Source organism: Bidens hawaiensis, unplaced genomic scaffold (assembly GCF_021521415.1).
Source record: "Bidens hawaiensis isolate Kalapana, Puna unplaced genomic scaffold, B.hawaiensis_p1.1 tig00024618_1, whole genome shotgun sequence".
Taxonomy (NCBI): Eukaryota; Viridiplantae; Streptophyta; class Magnoliopsida; order Asterales; family Asteraceae; genus Bidens; species Bidens hawaiensis.
In genome coordinates this window covers 293,589-313,637 of record NW_027493885.1, presented here as the reverse complement: position 1 = coordinate 313,637, position 20,049 = coordinate 293,589, and the positions used below count along the sequence as shown (strand labels likewise).

Genomic DNA, 20,049 nt, shown 5'->3' with positions numbered 1-20,049 from the left:
AAACCTTTAACAACACTCGGTCTCCTTCTTGAAATTCCAACGGTCTCCTGCGGTTATCAGCATAACTCTTTTGTCTGTCGGCCGCAACTTTTAACCTGTCCTTAATCTGAAAGACCCTGTCGGTGGTGTCTTGGATAATTTCAGGTCCTGTAAGCTGTTTCTCTCCGACTTCTGCCCGACAGAGGGGAGATCAACACTTTCTCCCGTAAAAAGCTTCGAACGGTGCAGCTTGAATACTTGAGTGATAACTGTTATTATAGGAAAACTCAGCTAAAGGCAGATAAGTGTCCCAACTTTTTCCAAAATCGACGACATATGCTTGCAACATGTCCTTCAATGTTTGGATGGTTCTTTCGCTTTGACCATCTGTCTGAGGATGATATGCGGTGCTCATGTCCAAGAGAGTTCCTAAAGACTCGTGGAGAGATTGCCAAAAATGAGAAAAAAAAACGACCATCCCTGTCGAAAATAATTGAGACAGATATGCCATGCTTGGATACAATCTCTTTTAGATAAATCTGGGTCAACTTCTCCGTTCTGTCCTTTTCTCGAATGGGTATAAAATGAGCATATTTGGTCAATCTGTCTAGTATTACCCAGATGGCATCATGGCTCCGCGGCGTAACTGGCAGCTTGGTTATGAAATCCATGGTAATATTATCCCATTTCCACTGTGGGATCTCTAGTTGCTACAAAAGTCCAGGTGGCTTTCTATGCTCGGCCTTTACTTTGGAGCATGTCAGACATGCTGACATAAACGGCTATGTCTCCTTTCAAATTGGGCCACCAATAATGCTCTTGGAGATCCTTGTACATCTTGGTTGATCCTGGGAGGATTGAATATCTAGACTTATGCGTTTCATCTAGAACAAGTCTACGTAGATTTCGAAAGAGTGGTACCCAAACTCGATCAATTAGGTACAATGCTCCGTCTGACTTTTCCATGAATACAGCTTCGAGTCCTCGCAACTTCTCATACTTCAAATTATTTGGCTTTAAAGCTTCACGTTGCACATCACGGATTTGAGTAGTGAGACTCGTCTGATTGGTTAGTCCTAATGCACGAACACGCCAAGGCTTTTCTCTCTCCTTTCTACTCAATGCGTCAGCTACAACATTCGCTTTACCTGGGTGGTAGCGAATATCGCGGTCATAATCATTGAGCAGTTCTACTCATCGACGTTGTCTCATGTTCAATTCCTTCTGGTCGAAAATGTGTTGAAGACATTTATGATCAGTGAATATGGTACATTTTGTCCCATACAGATAATGCCTCCAGATTTTGAGGGCAAACACAACAGCTCCTAACTCCAAATCGTGAGTTGTATGATTCCTTTCATGTACCTTGAGTGTCTTGATGCGTATGCTATCACCTTGTCCCGTTGCATAAGAACACAACCAAGACCTAGGCGAGACGCATCACAATATACTATGAATCCATCGGTTCCCTCGGGTAGAGACAAGATAGGCGCTACACAACTTTTGCTTTAAAATATGAAAAGCTTCTTCTTGCTCTTCCGTCCATTCGTATTTCCTTTCTTTTTGGGTTAATAGCGTCAAAGGTTGAGCTATTTTGGAGAAATTCTCGATGAACCTCCGGTAATACCCAGCAAGACCTAGAAATTGTCGCACTTCCGTGGGTGACTTGGGTGTCTCCCAGTTTCTGAGTGCTTCAATTTTTTAGGGGTCCACGTGTATACCTTGCTTGTTAATTACGTGTCCAAGGAAACGTACTTCTCTCAACCAGAACTCACACTTCTAGAACTTTTCATACAGGTTCTCATTTCGAAGTAACTCCAAAATTTGCTTTAAATGCTGCTCATGATCCTCTTTGGTTCGTGAATAGATAAGTATATTGTCGATGAATACTATCACGAATTTATCCAAGTATGGCTTACAAACTCTATTCATGAGGTCCATAAATGCAGTGGGGGCATTTGTTAGACCGAAAGGCATGACTAAGAATTCGTAATGACCATAGCGGGTCCTGAACGCGGTTTTGTGAAAATCTGCATCAGCAACTCGCAGCTGGTGATATCCAGATCGTAGATCTATCTTTGAGTAGTAACCGGATCCTTGCAATTGATCAAACAAATCATCAATCCTCGGTAAGGGGTACCGATTCTTAATGGTCAGTTTGTTCAATTCGCGGCAATCTATACACATCCTAAACGAGCCATCTTTCTTTTTCACAAAAAGAACTGGTGCTCCCCACGGGGAATAACTCGGTCTGATGAATCCTTTATCTAGCAATTCTTGAATCTGATTTGACATTTCCTGCATTTCTAATGGTGCTAATATATATGGAGATCGGGCTATCGATGCAGCATCCTGAACCAGATCGATTCTGTATTCAACTTGCCTTGATGGGGGTAAACCCGGTAAATCCTCAGGAAATACTTTAGGAAAATCTCTTACTACCGGAATATCTTAATCTTTGGCTCTTCTGCCTTTGTATCCATAACATTTACGAGATACGCTGGATAACCCTTGCGTAGCATCTTACGCGTCTTCATAATACTTGTAAGCTTTGAATCTAAATTCCCTCGCTCACCTTGCACAACTAGGGTTTCACCACTTGGGAGTGGCAAACGAACTTGCTTTTCCGAACAAATAATCTCAGCTTGGTTTTTGGATAGCCAGTCCATTCCCACAACTATATCAAAACCACCTAAATCAACGGGTAACAAGTCGATATTGAACGGATAATCTTCTAAAAGAAGATTACAGTTCCGTACAACTTCACCAGTTTCAATTAATTTCCCATTAGCTAGTTCAATTGAATATTTGGTATCTAGTTTACTAGACTCTATACCCAGAAGGGGCTCAAATTGCTTGGAAACGAAACTTAGATCGGCTCCGGTGTCGAATAGTACGTAAGCGTAGTTGTTATTAATAAGAAACATACCGGTGACAACTGAGGAATACTTCTTAGCTTTCTTTGCGTTCAACTCGAAGGCTCTTCCTTTAGCATTCTGGTTTCCAAGCTTCGGGCAGTCCTTCCGGAAATGTCCCGTACTTCCACATTCAAAACACCAGGTATTCGGCTTCCTGGAACCGGTCGATGAGTCCTTGCTAAAATAGTACTGAGTCTGATGTCCGAAATGATTGCACTTGAGGCATTTCCAACATTCACCGACGTGACTCCTTCCACACCTGTTGCACTGAGTCGCCTGACTCGCGTTTCCGCTTGAATTAACTGCGAACATTGTCACACCCTCAAATCCACTAACGGAGTTTTACCGTCAGAGGGTGTGAACTAACAGGATCAGATTCATTAGTTATAATCAAACCATAAAATGAAGTTTTCAAACCACAAAATGTTTACGAGTAATTAATGCGGAAGCGTAAAAACCATAAAACAAATGTTGCGTCACGCAGGACGACTTAAAACCCAATGATAACAGTTTAAAATAGTTTGCATAAACAAAAGCGTTTTCAAGCAATGCATGATCCTATACCGCGCGCCCGCCTCGGCTACCTGAGAATAACATACTAAAAGTGTCAACACGAGGTTGGTGAGTTCACAAGTTTATATAAAATAAAGCGTCTAGCGTTTTGCATTCAGCGTTCTGCGTTCAGCGTTTTGCGTTTAGCGTTTAGCGTTTACCAGATAGTGTTAAATCAATTATATATCGATAGGTAGCTAGCCTATACAGCAAGTATTACTAAGTGTTCGACACCGAAGCTGACTGTTTATCAAGTGCCTTGCCACCAGGTCATCCAGACCATGGTAATGTGTTAGCCAAAATTACACCCACTCGACCTCCAGTCGAGTTTAGCGTTGGGTGGGGTTTGTCAAACCCAGTAGTACTACTCAACAGTGACTCGCTATTTTCCAATACTAAACGGTTCGATGTGTAGGACTTCAATTGTTTCGTTTGCCATTTAGCCTTTACAAGTGATATATAATCTACTAACAAAATCTTAAAAGCGTTTCGGAGTATGTTATCTTCCCCAAGTGAAAAGCGTTTAAAGAGTTTAAAAAAAAGGGTAAGTGAAACTCACTGTTTGCGAAGATTACTAAAAACCAAAGTCCGAGAGATGTGCGTCACAGAAAAATCCTCACTCGCGTTCTAAGACACAAAAATGAGATTTTTCTAAGTATCGGAACTATTATCGAGTCTCTAGACCCGACACATAATTCCTAAGCACAAAAATACGTTTCGTGTTCGTTTGTGAGTCGTGTGTGAATTAACAAGCATATTTGTGATACGTTACACGTGTGAGTAACTACTTACGTGTCAAGTGTTAATAGCGTACGTATCTAGCAATTATTCCCCGCAAGGGCAATTTGGTCAAAACATAACAATTAACTAGCAACTAGCACTTTTCATGAATTTTCACAAAGTTCAGCAGCTAACTTTACCGAGACAGATTACTAGTAGTAAAGATTACTCTAATTCACAGATCATAACTCATCAATTAATTCATCAAAAATCATCACAAGAGCAAACATGTGTTAGGTTTCCAGAACATATTTTATTGTATTTTTATTCCACATAAACTTCTCACAATGATCAAAACATTACAGCAAACTCTCAACAGTCAAATTCATGCGCAACAGAATGTTATTTGTAATTCCCGTTAAATGAAAAATCCAACAAATGCAAGACCAATTGGGTTAGGTTCTTAACTCAACAAGTTAACTTCCAGAAGTGGAACCAACCCATTTGCTCTTGTAGTTCATGAGATATAATATTTACAAAACAACCTAACAGCAGGTCTCACAATTCAGATTTGCACAACGTTTTTGTAAAATCATAAAAGTTAACTTTTACACGTCCAAAAATTGCAAATTTATATTCCTTAGAAACTAGACTCGACATTGCACCTTGTAGTATTAATAACCTCGACCAATTTTCACATTAACATTTAGTTACAGTCAATTGAATATCAACGACACAATCTGTCCAGAAACTGTTTGCATCCAAAATCAACATTTTAACCATCTATAGACCATAATCCGTTCATATGACATTCTAGACACCATAATCACTATCCATGCACATCAAATACACACCACATACATGATTAGGGTTTTACTTGAACTCAAAATCAAAGAAACAAGCAATTAACATGCAATAACATCAATTCTAGTTATCAAATCAACAATCAATACATAATTAACCATCATCTAATCAAAACAAGCCATATGAACACCATATATATAATTTTCGGATTCTAGGGTTTATAATTAACCCATTCAAACTCAAAATTAAGCATGTAAAATACATAGGATAGTTGTTTATACCTTCCTAGCACCTTAATCTTCGATTAAACTTGAAAGATCTTGTGTGTATGTGTGTGTGTGGTTGACGGCAGCCAAGAACAAGGGGGAGGGGGGGGGGGGGGCGATCGGTGTAGAGGGAGAGAGAGAGTGTTAGGGTTTTAGGTTAATATTATTATTTATAATAACACGTTACACTTTAGTCCCTCAATTTCTAGTTTGTACTTTTCTAGCTTATTTTAACTAGTTCTTGTTTCTTGTCTAGCATCACAGATAATATAATCTAGTAACACATATGTTAACACATAATTATCACATAATTATTGTTTTGACGTTTTTCGTTTATTCACCAATTGTTTGCGTCAACTCGTTTGCGTTTCGGTGCAATTCCCGAAAGACTACACATGTAGTAGTTGTCAAGCGTCATTTAAACCCTAGTTTAAATGTAATGAGATGTGCGTTATAGATCCAATGATCTTAAGTTTGAATTGACGGAGTTTGAGTTAACGGAGTTAACCTGAAATTGACGAGTGTCACAAACGTCCTTCCGGTATTCTGTCTCTTCCGGAATTGTCCTCCTGAGTTATCATTCCACTTTCTCTTCTGCTCGGCTGACTTCGAAATCGCTCCAGAATCCTTCTTTTTTGGGGCAGCGTCTGCCATTTTCTTACTCGTAACTTTCAGTGTTCCCATACGCACGGCATCATCGGTTAAGGTTTTTGCCAATTCTCTGGCAGACTGAATCGTGGACGGCTTCGACGAAGTAACCATGCCTCGAATTTCAGGTGCCAAGCCCCAAGGATATCTCTCGATCCTAACGTATTCCGGCGTGACCAGTCGTGGCACTAGCCTTTCCAGCGCGTTGAACCGGGAGGTATATGTATCATATCCGCACCTTCCATTTTCAGTTTCCAAAACTCGTATTCAATCTTTTGCAGTTCATTCCTAGGACAGTACTCCTTCCAATAATTCTTTCAGTTCATCCCACGTCAGACGGTAAGCCGCAACTTCACCCATATTTTGGATCAAAGAGTTCCACCATTCTAAAGCTTCATCCTCAAACGAACATACTCCATCCATGACTCGCTGTGCGGGGGTACAATCACTAATCTTCATAACCGACTCCATCTTTTCTATCCATCTTATGATCTCGAGAGGTCCTTCGGCCCCGGTAAAAGGTCTGGGCTTACACCCTTGAAAAGTTTTATAAGTGCACCCGGACACTACATTCCCTGTTTTTAACATAGTTTGCTAATAATTATTACTGATTATTAAAGGTTACTAGTTAAAAATCTCGTTGGAATATTTATAAAACTTTTATACCCTTTTATTTAAAACAAATATGCTTGGCATTCCAGCTCCAATACCGTTTTAGGCATTTCGGTTCCAGCTCCAATACCGTTTTAGGCATTTCGGTCCGCGTATCGGTTCACATTTTGTTCAAGTGCCGTATTGATGCGGTGAGCGATCAACTGGTCCAACTCCTTTTGAGATGACGGTAGTTGGGTTTCTTGATTAGTGGAGGCTCTCCTTGGTGCCATAATTCTTTTATTTAATAAAAGAAATGATTAGTTGGCAAATTTTTAAACAAACAACCATAATAATACTTAAACAACCATTAACTTCATAATCTTAGGGGGGACCTATAATCATCCCAAAATACAACAAAATTGGTGTAATACCTACTACACCCTAATAGTTTTTGGTTTCCCACCATTACAACAAACACAAAAGGTCCAAACGGTCATGACAACATACATATTAAAATAACAAACAAGGCAAGACAGGTCAATGGAGACCCATAAGATAGTGAACACTAGACTCCACCGCTTCTAGCCTAGCCTCCAGTCCACCGATCCTATTCTCCATATACTTCATGTGGCGGTCAAGAATGTGCACAAACTTGGATAAAAGGTCAAAAGCCCAGTCATTATCGGCACTCTTATATTCCATCGCCGCGAGGCGAAGCTTAACACCACATAAGGTGGAATCCTGCATAGCCAACATCTCGCTATGCTGATCCAGCCTATCATCCACGATGGGATATCTTCCCATACAAACCCTGTTTCGATGGGGGGTGGGGGTGGTGCTTCAAACACGGGTGGAACGTAAGCATAGTCATTTCCCTCGTACTCGTCACAGGTCCGTTTCCTAGAGCTTTCTCCCACGAGAGTCTCTTGGAAAACAGGCTCATGATGTGCCGGGGGAAAGTCTGGCAATGGTACGATCGGAGGCGTCGGTGCCCCTTCGGGATAATCAGCGGAAGACTTAGGTTAAGCCTTTCGGGATGTGGCAGACGTCGTTAGCCAATCACAATACAACACAATTTATTTATATTAAAATAAACATTTTTATTTAAAATATCAGAGTCTTGCGTGTCTAGAGACACGGATAATGTTATTTAAAACATTAATATATTACAAACAACATCTTATTTAAACACCGACACTTCGTTCCTGCTCCCTCCTCGCGAAATCCTCATTTACCTGAAAAACATATTAAAATAATTTTGTCAACACGAATGTTGGTGAGTTTCTCGATAAAAACAGTTTCGTATAAATATATATATATATATATATATATATATAATAACACAGGCGAATATAATAGTTTGCAACCTACCATATCCCTCACGGTACCGATCAAACACGGTACACACACCATACCGATCACACACGGTACTCAAATGACCAACGGATTGCCTTTTACACAAAAAAGTGTTAATTGTAAACTAGCTAAGAGTACAACGCGTGTATGACTGCCAATTTGATAACTCGAAACATACCATACTCAAAATATTCCCACTTTTAACCCAACGCGAATGGAAGTGGGATGCGTCACCCCGATAGATCTACCAACATTTCTGTGTCTGTTACCCGGGTTAACAGTTACTTAACAAAATTGATTCATCCCACTATAACAACAATCTGTAAAACAATTCGCGTTTTCCAACAACAATACAACGAAAACAGTACAATACACACACATATATATATATATAGGGGATGGTTCAAGAGAGAAATGGTTTTATTGCGAGAAGTGCAAGAAGTAAATTACAACCCTTGATTATGTTTGATCTATGGTCAACAATCACTGTGGCAATATTGTAATTTTTAGCTTCCTTATCTTAATGAATTTTAAGTTAAAAGGGTATTTTTCGTATTTTCTTTAATATTTATATAAGGCAGATTTTAACCCCCATATCATAAACGAATCCCAAATTTGTAGCCATCAATCTCTAAATGTCGAACATGCCAAAAAAAAAAATCACCTCTCACAAATTATCCTTGTCAATATTCATTCATCATCCAATTACATTTATGGTAACGAATTGGCTTTGACTCCTAACAAGAGTAACTTTCTTTAACATTAACTTTTAATAATATTGATTTAGTATTGAGCTTTAGTAATTTACCCAATTTAAAATATACCTATACCTTAGTATGTATTAATATGTACGTATTTGGATATTAGTTTTAACATACATATAATTCGGTCATGATTATACATTTAACATGTATAGGTCGTTACTAATTTGTGTATGACTACCAATTTGATAACTCGAAACATACCATACTAAAAAATATTCTCACTTTTAACCCAACGCGAATGGAAGCGGGGGCGTCACCCCGATAGATCTACCAACATTTCTGTGTCCGTTACCCCAGTTAACAGTTATTTAACCAAATTGATTCATTCCACTTTAACAACAATCTGTAAAAAACAATTCGCGTTTTCAAACAACAATACAACGAAAACAGTACAATACACACACACACACACACACACATATATATATATATATATCAACATAAATATGCTTTTCTCCAAAACAGTTTATAAAACAATTAAAAAGAGGGGGGGGGGGGGGCGTAGAGAAAACTCACTGTTACTTCCATAAATTGTCTAAAATCTCGTGCCTTGAATTAGTACACGTTTGTTAATTTTTTATGGCTTATTTTTGAATGATTCAGTGACGACTCTTTCCTATATGACCTCATTCTAAGTGATCACACAAGCATACAAGCACACAAGGTTCTTATTCAATCACTTAGCAATTATCGATTACACAAGTAAAGAATTACTTATTAATAATCTAATAATTTAAAAGTTTCGTTTATATATATTATAGAATTATAATTTTCAGATAATTTTTTGTTACTTTTTTGGATCTTTGAAATATTTTTGAAAGTAGTTATTTAGGGTGTGTTTGGGATTGCTTATTTAGGTGAAAAAGGACTTTTGATTAAAAGGACTTATAACTTATAAAATTTTAAAAAGAAGTTCTTAAAAGAATGTTTGGATTATCTTATGTGTTGGGAAAAACCAAAATGACCAAAATGGACACACTTTTTTAAAGGAGTGTAATGAGGTTTAAGGGTGAGAGGGGTTTAATAGGTAAATCAATCTCATTAAGTTAATAAGTTGCATATTCCTAACTTTTCAAAACCTCTCTATTTTGCCTTCACTATAAGTTAAAATCCATAAGGCCTTATGGTTTGCCAAACACCTTATACACCTTATTAACTTTTCAAAAAGTTTATAAGTTATAAGTTGATGAAAATATGGAATCCCAAACACCCCCTTAATTTTGTATTTTATAATAATTATTTTTTTCTTTTAAAGTTCAGGTAGCAATTTGGATATCCGAATCCGAAATCCGAAAAACGGAAATACAAAATCCGAAAGGGAATGCTAACGCTATATGTTCGGATACAACTCAAGAGTCTTGTTCACTTTTGACCTAATTATAAATGGTTTGACCGCATAAACCCTTAACTTACTTGCCACTGAAATCAAAGTGGTAATTATTAATTAAATAAATAAATAAATTAATATAGACGCAAGCAAAGGCGTATCATTAATCAATCACATGATACAAAAACCCTAGATCTTGATTTGATCTTTTTCAGTCTCTGATGGAGGACGCATTCGCTAGATCTGTTCCAGAGGTATGTCTACTGCTGCACATTGTAATGTAATGTAATTCCAATTCTCATATTGTTAATTAATATATGCAGGTCTTGGATTATTTCCGAGTGGATCCCACTAAAGGTCTCACCGATATCCAGGTTAGTCCAATCATCATCATCCTCATCCTCTGTCTCTGTTAGTTTCAGTCTCTGATTTTGCATTATTTTTAGGTCTCAACTCATGCTCGCATTCACGGCAGAAACGGTATGCTCTCTAATCCATATGATAATAATAATAATAATTTAAACTTGAGCTGTATAGCAAAACATTAATTGTTAGCTATAATAATTTTATGCCTCTCTTATTTTATTCTATTCTTTCTAACAAGTTGCTCTTTTTGTTGCAGTGTTGCCTCAAGAAAAAAGTGAGCCTTCATTTTCTGCTACCACATGAATATTTGTCTTCAAGTGTATTTATCTCACTGAATACAGGCACTCCATTCTGGAAGCTGGTTCTTAGTCAGTTCGATGACTTGCTTGTTAAGATCCTGATAGCTGCTGCCATTGTTTCTTTTCTTTTGGCATTGGTTAATGGAGAAACAGGCTTAACAGCTTTTCTGGAGCCTTCTGTAAGACACACTTTTATCATCATCTACTTATTCTCTGTGATTTTCTATTGCTATTGCTGTATTCCTGTTTTCAAGATGCATCTTGTCTAGTTGTACTTTTTTGGGATCTTAAAAGAACTTTTATAAAGCTAGGTCAATATTTGAAAAAAAAGGTTCAGTTTATCAACTAGAGTTTATTCAGGCATGTGCTATCTCCTTATGTTGGTTTTTGGTTTGTAATTTAAATGCTGCAGAAAAGGACTAAAGTTTATGTTTCAAAGATTATGTAATGTGATTAGACTGAATTTGACTTCAAAGATTTTTATTTTAAGGCAGTCCTTAAATTGTTATATGCTTTAAAAGTTATGTTATGTGGTTTGTTCATTTGGTTGTAAGTTTGACCATATATGATGCAAATGGCCGGCCCTGGCACAGATAACACTGAGTATTCAAAACATGTTTGTCTTTGTTGTAACAATGGAAATGTGATTTACGCGCTTTATTGCTCATCTATCTTTATATTCTGCAAGTTTATTTTATGTTTTTTCTAAAAACCTTTTCAGTTGTTTTGGCTTACGCATAACTATTTATCATACTGGCTTCCAGGTTATTCTCATGATACTGGCTGCAAATGCTGCTGTAGGAGTAATTACAGAAACAAATGCTGAAAAGGCCTTGGAGGTATGTCAGTGTACTGTGTATATGAAGATTTATTGAGAATGCACGACATGACTTCATATCATTAAAAATGGAATCTTGTTAGTCAACGCAACCTTTTTTTACTTTAATGTTTCATGTCTGTTACACGCTGTTAATTTCAACCTCTAGTTCTCACCGAATCTTTTTGCCTTAGTATGCATTAGTATTTTTATGTATATTTTCTGAAATAAAAAAGTTTATTTTAGTTCTTTTATAGGCTAAGTTATTGCTTGCCTTTTCTACTTGATGCAGGAGTTGCGTGCCTATCAAGCGGATGTTGCAACAGTCATGCGTAATGGTAAGTATTTGACGCTATCATTTCTGTATAATGTATGCATGTGTACAGTGTATAGGTGCGCACATGGTTTCTTGATTTCCTTTACTTTCAGTTTTCAGTTTTTATCATTTTTTTTTTCATTTGAAGGCTGCTTTTCCATCCTTCCTGCTACAGAGTTAGTTCCAGGGGACATTGTAGAAGTTAGTGGTATGTTGGATTTTATATCTTTAATAAAAACAAAATAATCGTAGAAAATCCACAATACCATCATCAAAGAATAATATATATGTATTGTTTTTTTCTCATGGGTTATCCAATGAATAGTTGGTTGCAAAATTCCAGCAGACCTGAGGATGATTGAGCTGTTAAGTGATCAACTTCGTGTTGACCAAGCAATTCTTACAGGTATGGTCTTAATTTGTTATCATTTAATTTCTTAAATCTATGAGTCTGTTCACTCTGGTTTTGTTATTGATTGTCGTATATGCTATTCATTGTTGTAAGACATTTCAACAAGTGACTATTTTTTAGCGGTGCTAATCATTTAATTTCTTAAATCTATAAGTCTGTTCACTCTGGTTTTGTTGTTGATTGTCGTATATGCTATTCATTGTTGTAAGACATTTCAACAAGTGACTATTTTTTAGTGGTGCTCTAGTTCTAGTCTTACATGCTTAACTTGAGCATCATTGATGTACCTTTATTTAAGTTGACTGGTGACATAGACCTGTAGGTAATTTTTTGACAATTTTTTAATGCCTAATGGGTCAAAAGGATAAACTTTAGCTTCTAATAGAATGGAAAGGTCACCCAAAGTGTCATTTTATTGCACAAAACCTATTAAAATCAGTTTAATAGAAAATATCAGATTATTATTGAAATAATGTAACTTTTGTAATTGTATTTGAGAGTAATTGTTTTAAAAAAAAATGGGCATATAGTGTTTTACGTTAAATCATCCTGATATTACACATTTCTGAATCACCCATGTTGACTCGTTATCCAAACTTCTCATTTAGCGACAAGCTCTCGTCGCAGCATATATTGGAAAGTTACCGCATAGTTTTACTTTTTTAGTTCTAGTGTATTCTATAATAGTATTATCATTGTTGCTAAATACTGGCTATAATCTTTTGTTGCTAGATTGTTTTGTAGAGAAAATAATGAACCACACACGTGTCTAATTTTGACAACAGGTGAGAGTTCTTCTGTGGAAAAAGAGCTTGAGTCCACAATAATGACTAATGCAGTGTACCAAGACAAAACTAATATCCTCTTCTCGGTATGAGTTTAAAATGGTTATTATTGAGACTCTATTTTATAGACAACTGAAGATATAGTTTTTTTTGTTTTGTTTTTTTATACTAAGGATTAAACTGAGAGTCAAATGTTTTTCACTTTTTTTATTAGAGTGTTAGTTCAATTATTTTATGAGCTGTCTTTTTCTCATGCTTTCTGATATGCTTTTTCATGAGAGGTAGCCCAAAAGTTTAGAAATAAGTTCCTTTCATATTATTGTCCCATAAGAGAATTAATGAATTGATGATGTCATGCCCAGGGAACAATAGTGGTTGCTGGTAGGGCAAGAGCTGTTGTGGTTGGAGTTGGTTCTAATACTGCAATGGGCAGCATACGTGATTCTATGTTGAAAACTGAGGACGTAAGATTGTATATATGTGTGTGTGTGTGCGCGCGTGTGTACTAAAATCTAATTGCTATATATATGTGTGTGTGTGTGCGCGCGCGCGCGTGCGTGCACGCGTGTGTGCTAAAATTTAATTGCATTTAAATGCAGGAAGCAACACCACTCAAAAGGAAGCTTGATGAATTTGGTACTTTCCTTGCCAAGGTTAAAGACCTTTTATGATTGCTTTCTATATGAAACATGTATCAAGGTTCATTAGTAGCATACCCATCTTATTATGATAATAACAACATTCTCCTAAGTCCTAATATTTAGAAAGTAAGCGTTAATATAAGTAATTTGCATGGCACCATCTAATTAACTTCACATTTTAAAGTGAGACTGAAACTTCTCATTTTAGGTGATAGCTGGTATTTGTATACTGGTGTGGATTGTTAATATTGGCCACTTTCGAGATCCTGTACATGGAGGCTTTTTTCAAGGTGCTGTTCACTACTTCAAGGTAAATGTCTATGCATTTATGTTCTAGATGTGTGTTTAGCATACCTAAGTGTTAAAATTTATAAAAGTCCACTTATTAGATGTATGAAAAATCGACTACATGTTTAACTGAATCATGTTACAATGGAGAAAGAACCCTCAATATATACAAGAAATAAAACCCTAGAGAAACCTATCTTGGGCCTGTGAGTCGTATTCATTTGAATGTAGTACCTGCAACAATTGATCTTTACCTGAGTAGATTGCAGTTGCTCTTGCTGTTGCTGCAATTCCAGAAGGTCTTCCAGCTGTTGTTACAACGTAAGTGATCCACTTTTATTCATATTCGCAAACTTAATTATTAATTAGAAACAAGCAATGGATGTGTTTTGTGAGCTTTGAAGCTGTTTGATGTACCTTTAATGTTATTATCTACAAAAAGATAGACTTACTAACTGATTGTTTATCTGTTATATTTTCTTAACAGTTGTTTGGCTCTTGGAACAAAAAGAATGGCTCGTTTGAATGCTATTGTGAGATCATTGCCTTCTGTAGAGACGTTGGGCTGTACTACAGTGATTTGCAGTGACAAAACTGGTACTCTGACCACTAATATGATGTCAGTTTCTAAGGTGGTTTCTATTTCTAAATGTATTCTGTATTTCAAATTCTACTTGTTTTGTTTATCTTTTTGACAATGCTGAAATTACATAACTATCCCTGAACTTCTGGAGTAAATTTGGATGTTAATGCTTCTTATGTTCTTGATGATGATTTAACATGCCTCTGGACCTTTGGGAATATTATTAAATTGCTCAAATACCTATTATTTTTTTGTTTATATTTTTTTCAAGATTTTTGTGCTCCAATCTGCCAGTCATGGAGTTGTAGCTGCAGAGTACAGTGTTAGTGGTACAACCTATGCTCCAGAAGGTTCTATTTTTGATAGCATGGGATTGCAGGTAATATATTTATATATGTGTGTATGTGTGTGTGGGTGTGGGTGTGGGTGTGGGTGTGGGTGTGGGTGTGTGTGTTTTGAGTAATACACAAATAAATACCTCTATTAGTGTGGTATTCATATTAGTATTTGTTTATAAACATTTGCAGCTTGATTTTCCTGCTCAATTTCCTTGTCTCCTTCATATTGCAATGTGTTCAGCTCTGTGCAATGAGTCAGTTATACAGTACAATCCCGACAAGAAAAATTATGAAAAAATTGGCGAGTCAACAGAAGTTGCTCTTCGTATTCTGGCAGAAAAGGTTGACTCTTATATCTAACTCACCAATTGGATGCAGTTATTTTTCCTTATTTCTGTTTTGTTTGATTTGTGTGACTGGTGTTATCAGGTTGGTCTTCCTGGTTTTGACTCTATGCCTTCTGCTCTAAATATGTTGACCAAACATGAACGGGCAGCTTACTGCAATCATTACTGGGAGAACCAGTTTAAGAAGGTTTTGATTTTTGTGATTTTTATTTACTTCATGTGTATAAAAGTTCACTTAATATTGCGTATGTGTACCATGATATTTGTTTATTTATGTGTGGAATTCATGCAGATATCTCTTTTGGAATTTTCTCGTGATCGCAAGATGATGAGTGTTCTTTGTAGTCGAAAACAGATTGAGATTATGTTTTCCAAAGGTGCCCCAGAGAGCATACTTTCTAGATGCACAAGTATTCTTTGCAATGATGATGGTTCCACTGTTCCTCTAACTGCAAATATTAGGGCTGAGATTGAATCCAGATTTTCTAGGTTGACTATTTTTTTTCAATAAGTGTTAATAGTTAAGCCTACATTAAAGTATTAGTTTGTCTGTTTATAACCTCTTTTAGTCCTCACTTTAACTTAAATCAAAGTGTTATATTTTATTTCGTATGACTAAATTCTTTCTGTTTCAGCTTTGCAGGAAAAGATACCTTAAGATGTCTAGCACTTGCATTGAAAAGGATGCCAGCAGGTCATCAGAATATTTCTTTAGATGACGAAAAAGACCTTACCTTTATTGGGTTGGTATGCCTTCTGCCTTCTTTCCATAACAACCAGTGTTCTGCACTTCTGCTGTACCAGTTGTCTTATGCTTGAGGGTATATCTGTAATTTTGTTTTTATAATTTGCTTATAGGTTGGAATGCTTGATCCACCAAGAGAGGAAGTAAGAAATGCTATACTGGCGTGCATGACAGCTGGCATACGTGTTATGGTCGTGACTGGGGATAACAAGGTAACTAAATTACTTTTTTGTTCAAATTAAAAAAGGCGATTCTTATTGTAACTATAGATGGAATTTCCAGACTACTGCAGAATCACTGTGCAAAAAAATAGGTGCTTTTGATCACTTGGAGGATTTCGGGGGCCGTTCATTTACTGCTTCCGAGTTTGAAGACCTCCCACCTTCTGAAAAGACAGCCGCACTGCAACAGATGACACTTTTCACTAGGTATCAATATCATAGGTTCTGCGTGTAATGACTTTTTTACCCTTGGATTCTGTGTTAATATTGTACCATTCAGGGTTGAACCATCCCACAAAAAGATGTTGGTGGAAGCACTGCAACACCAAAATGAAGTGGTAAGTTTAATGATGTAATGTCTTATCATACTATTTTGTTTTATTTAATTGTTGCACAAATTATGGTAGATATTTGTTTGAAGGTTGCTATGACCGGAGATGGAGTGAATGACGCACCTGCATTAAAGAAGGCGGATATAGGAATTGCAATGGGATCAGGAACAGCAGTTGCCAAGGTAATGGATAAAAATTGGTTAATACTTAGAACAGGCCATTTAATAGTCGGATCAAAATCTTTTGGGTCGGGTTGGCCAGTCCACTAACCTTCTTTTGTTAGTTTTTTTTAATAAGGCCACATTTCTTGTAAATAAAACCTAGGAACTTCGAAACGGTTTGAAATTCATCGTTTTACTGGTTATAAAATGCGCGCATAATGTGTGATGCGCATGATGCGTTGATGAGATTGCATCAGATGAAGTGTTTGTACTGCGATTCCCTAATGCGAAGATGTGCACTTTAAATCGCATAATGCACGAAGCCGTTTGATGCGTGCATTTTTGAGTTAAAGTGAGTTTCTGCATAAATTACTTGTATCTTATGCATAGACTGCTTGTATGCATAGAGATAAAGACTTACTTTTGTTATACATAAAACTTCTTTGTTGCTACTATAGTTTTTCTTTTGAATTTTATTTATTTTAATCTCTTCTTTTTTAGTGTTTAAAAGTTAACAAATAAAAAACATTACTTGTACATAACTTTTTAGTATTTTTCTAATTACAAACATCTCGCATATGTGATGCGTGCGCATCAACATCAGTTTTTTTTTAATTAAAACGCATCAGTGCGCATTGCGCATTTTAAACTATGATCATTTTAGGTTTTTTTGTAGGGCCTCATTGTAGCATATATTTATTGCAATGATACTCTTGCTCACTTTTTATTGGAGCAAAACTATAATTATTAACACTTCGCTAACTGAATCATTGTCAATGTGTGCATTATCAGAGTGCTTCCGATATGGTTCTAGCTGATGATAATTTTGCTACTATTGTTGCAGTAAGCTTCTTTCTTGTCAACCATTTTATCATTTGCAGTAACTTTTCTGTTAATGATCTAATGTGGTCCTGCAGGCTGTTGCAGAGGGCAGGGCTATATACAATAACACAAAACAGTTTATAAGATATATGATTTCTTCGAACATAGGAGAAGTGGTTTGTATCTTTGTTGCAGCTGTACTAGGAATACCTGACACCCTTGTCCCTGTAAGCTGCTTCCAGTCTTGTACTTTGGTGATGTTATACATTATTGATCCCATCTTTTAACGTTTTCTGTTAACGTATTCCAGGTGCAGCTTCTATGGGTGAATTTGGTTACAGACGGATTACCTGCTACAGCTATTGGCTTCAATAAGCAAGATTCAGATGTTATGAAGGCTAAACCGCGAAAGGTATTCTTTTTGTTATATAACTTTTTTTTTATACAGCGTATTATGGATATATTTATATTTTTTGACAGGTTAATGAAGCTGTCGTGACTGGATGGCTATTTTTTCGCTATTTAGTGATTGGAGGTAGTCATAAATTTTATATCATTATTTAATCTTTTTTCAATATTTTTTTCTGAATAAAATAAATGGTTTGATATGGCCGAGTCACGTGACAAATGCAGCTTATGTTGGACTTGCAACTGTGGCGGGTTTCATATGGTGGTTTATTTACTCAAACACTGGCCCAAAGATACCATATAACGAACTTGTAACGTTTTAGTTGATCCTATTTAGTATCTCTTTGTGATGTTCTTTCTAATCAGTGATTTTTAAAACGCTTGTTCTTGTCGCAGATGAATTTTGACAGTTGCTTGAAACGTGAAACTGTATATCCTTGCAGTATATTCAGTGATCGACACCCCTCAACTGTAGCAATGACAGTTCTTGTTGTTGTTGAGATGTTCAATGCTTTGAATAATCTCAGCGAAAATCAGTCCCTCGCGTGAGTATTATTTAATTAATAGTTTACTATTCCTTTATTTTTGTTTGATTTTGAGTAGTTAACTAATGAATATATCTGACAGTGTTATACCTCCTTGGAGTAATTTATGGCTTGTGGGGTCTATTGGGTTGACCATGTTACTTCACTGCCTCATTTTGTATGTGCCGCCGCTTTCCGCTCTCTTTTCTGTAAGTGTTTATATATTTCATGGAACTAATATTTTAATTCTTTATTTTCTTGTATGCATGTGAATATTAAGTTTTCCATTGCAGGTGGTGCCATTAACATGGGATGAATGGGTTACTGTCTTGTATTTATCTTTTCCTGTAAGTTGTTTAAGTCACAGAGTTAAATAACCATTTTTTTAATTTTTTTTTTCACATGATTAATGTTTTTTCGTCTTTTTGATTATTCAGGTAATTATTATTGACGAGATACTGAAATTTTTCTCGCGAAAATCTAGTGGTATGTTTTCAGTTCATCATTATCTTTTTTACACATCGATCAAGTGGGTTTGAAGTAGTTTTGTTAAGATTGGACTTGTGTTATGAATGCAGGGATGAGGCTGAATCTGAGACTGAGGAGGAAAAGGGAAGTACGTGATAAATGATGAGTGTGATAAAAAGGTAAAATACAAGGGTAAATGGACTGGCTATATACAAGATATTGTAATAGAATATGGTAGAATTTTTAGTAGACATTTTTATGTTTTATATTCAGACAGACATGTTACTAGCTTTTTCTTCAGTTCATTGATTTATGCATTCAGTATTGCAATAAATGTTTTCGGGACTTCAATTTTACCAACAAACTTGACAATAAGTCCGTCCAATCGACCAACTCGTATATGGCTGAGGGTTTTTATGGCCAAAGGTATTTGCGTCCATATATGAACACATACTTCATATTACCATACTAACCATACAAAATGGCGTAACACCATATTTTTTGAAATTAGAAAACATTCCAGATAGTGTAAACACCTTAAAACTACATATTCCTCCATTTTGATTCTTTCCATCTGTATTATATGTCTCACCCTGACACAGGAGCTGGATCGTTTGAACGATAAATTGGTATCAAATACAAACTTGCGAAAGGTATCAATCAATCAATCATACCCAGTAAAATCCCACCGACAGCAGAGCTATAGGTAGGGTCTGGGGAGGGTGGGATGTAGGCACACCGTACCTCTATCCAAAGGAATAAAGAGGTGGCTTCCAGAGAGACCCTCGGCTCTAAGAACATGTGTATGAAGCAAAAAAAGGAAATCAAAGTTTTAACAGTTATATAGAAAACTACTACTAATTATAATAATATTAATAAAAAGGTCACAGTTTAACCGCAATATAAAAGCTAATAATAATAATAATAAAATATGTAAGGGAAATACCATTATGGTATGTGACCTAAATAAGTTAAGCCTAAGCCCTAAGGTATTCAATTCTCTCTAAAAATCCTTAACTTTAATTCTACTTCTCCACGAATTCCTATCCTCAACCATGTCCTCGGAGAGGTTTAGGTCTATCAAATCATGCCTAATCCTCTCATCCCAAGTCAATTTCGGTCGTCCTCTACCCCTCCTCCCCTCTATAGTAATGTTTTCTACGGATCTAACAGGATTCGTCGTCTGTCTTCTCTTTACATGTCCAAACCATCTCAATCTCCACTATCTTATCTTGTCTGCTATGTTCG

At 36.3% G+C, this 20,049-nt stretch overlaps 2 protein-coding genes across 2 annotated transcripts; one reads left to right on the top strand and one right to left on the bottom strand.

Moving 5' to 3' along the window:
• Positions 1-2,417: 2,417 nt before the first annotated feature.
• On the bottom strand, positions 2,418-3,209 carry LOC143569572 (uncharacterized). Its single transcript, XM_077055449.1, has one exon. The coding sequence runs from the start codon at positions 3,207-3,209 to the stop codon at positions 2,418-2,420; it is 792 nt and encodes a 263-aa protein (XP_076911564.1).
• A 6,897-nt stretch (positions 3,210-10,106) lies between these two features.
• Positions 10,107-19,062, top strand: LOC143569573 (calcium-transporting ATPase 3, endoplasmic reticulum-type-like). Its single transcript, XM_077055450.1, has 34 exons — positions 10,107-10,182; positions 10,252-10,302; positions 10,375-10,408; positions 10,551-10,568; positions 10,636-10,772; positions 11,358-11,432; positions 11,703-11,748; positions 11,875-11,934; positions 12,052-12,132; positions 12,924-13,009; positions 13,286-13,387; positions 13,523-13,576; positions 13,773-13,874; positions 14,115-14,173; positions 14,340-14,484; positions 14,707-14,814; positions 14,963-15,115; positions 15,203-15,307; positions 15,413-15,609; positions 15,756-15,867; positions 15,979-16,077; positions 16,148-16,293; positions 16,367-16,424; positions 16,508-16,600; positions 17,372-17,422; positions 17,497-17,628; positions 17,712-17,813; positions 17,882-17,936; positions 18,035-18,120; positions 18,206-18,354; positions 18,437-18,542; positions 18,627-18,680; positions 18,771-18,819; positions 18,912-19,062. The coding sequence occupies exons 1-34, from the start codon at positions 10,150-10,152 to the stop codon at positions 18,962-18,964; spliced, it is 2,991 nt and encodes a 996-aa protein (XP_076911565.1). The 5' UTR covers positions 10,107-10,149; the 3' UTR covers positions 18,965-19,062.
• Positions 19,063-20,049: the final 987 nt, after the last annotated feature.

Excerpts from the sequence above, each read along its gene's own strand:
- LOC143569573 (XM_077055450.1), top strand. The coding sequence starts at position 10,150 with ATGGAGGACGCATTCGCTAGATCTGTTCCAGAG. Across the intron at positions 13,010-13,285 it reads AAACTAATATCCTCTTCTCG|GGAACAATAGTGGTTGCTGG; the intron begins GTATGAGTTTAA and ends TGTCATGCCCAG. Across the intron at positions 16,078-16,147 it reads TCGTGACTGGGGATAACAAG|ACTACTGCAGAATCACTGTG; the intron begins GTAACTAAATTA and ends TGGAATTTCCAG.
- LOC143569572 (XM_077055449.1), bottom strand. The coding sequence starts at position 3,209 with ATGTTCGCAGTTAATTCAAGCGGAAACGCGAGTCAGGCGACTCAGTGC.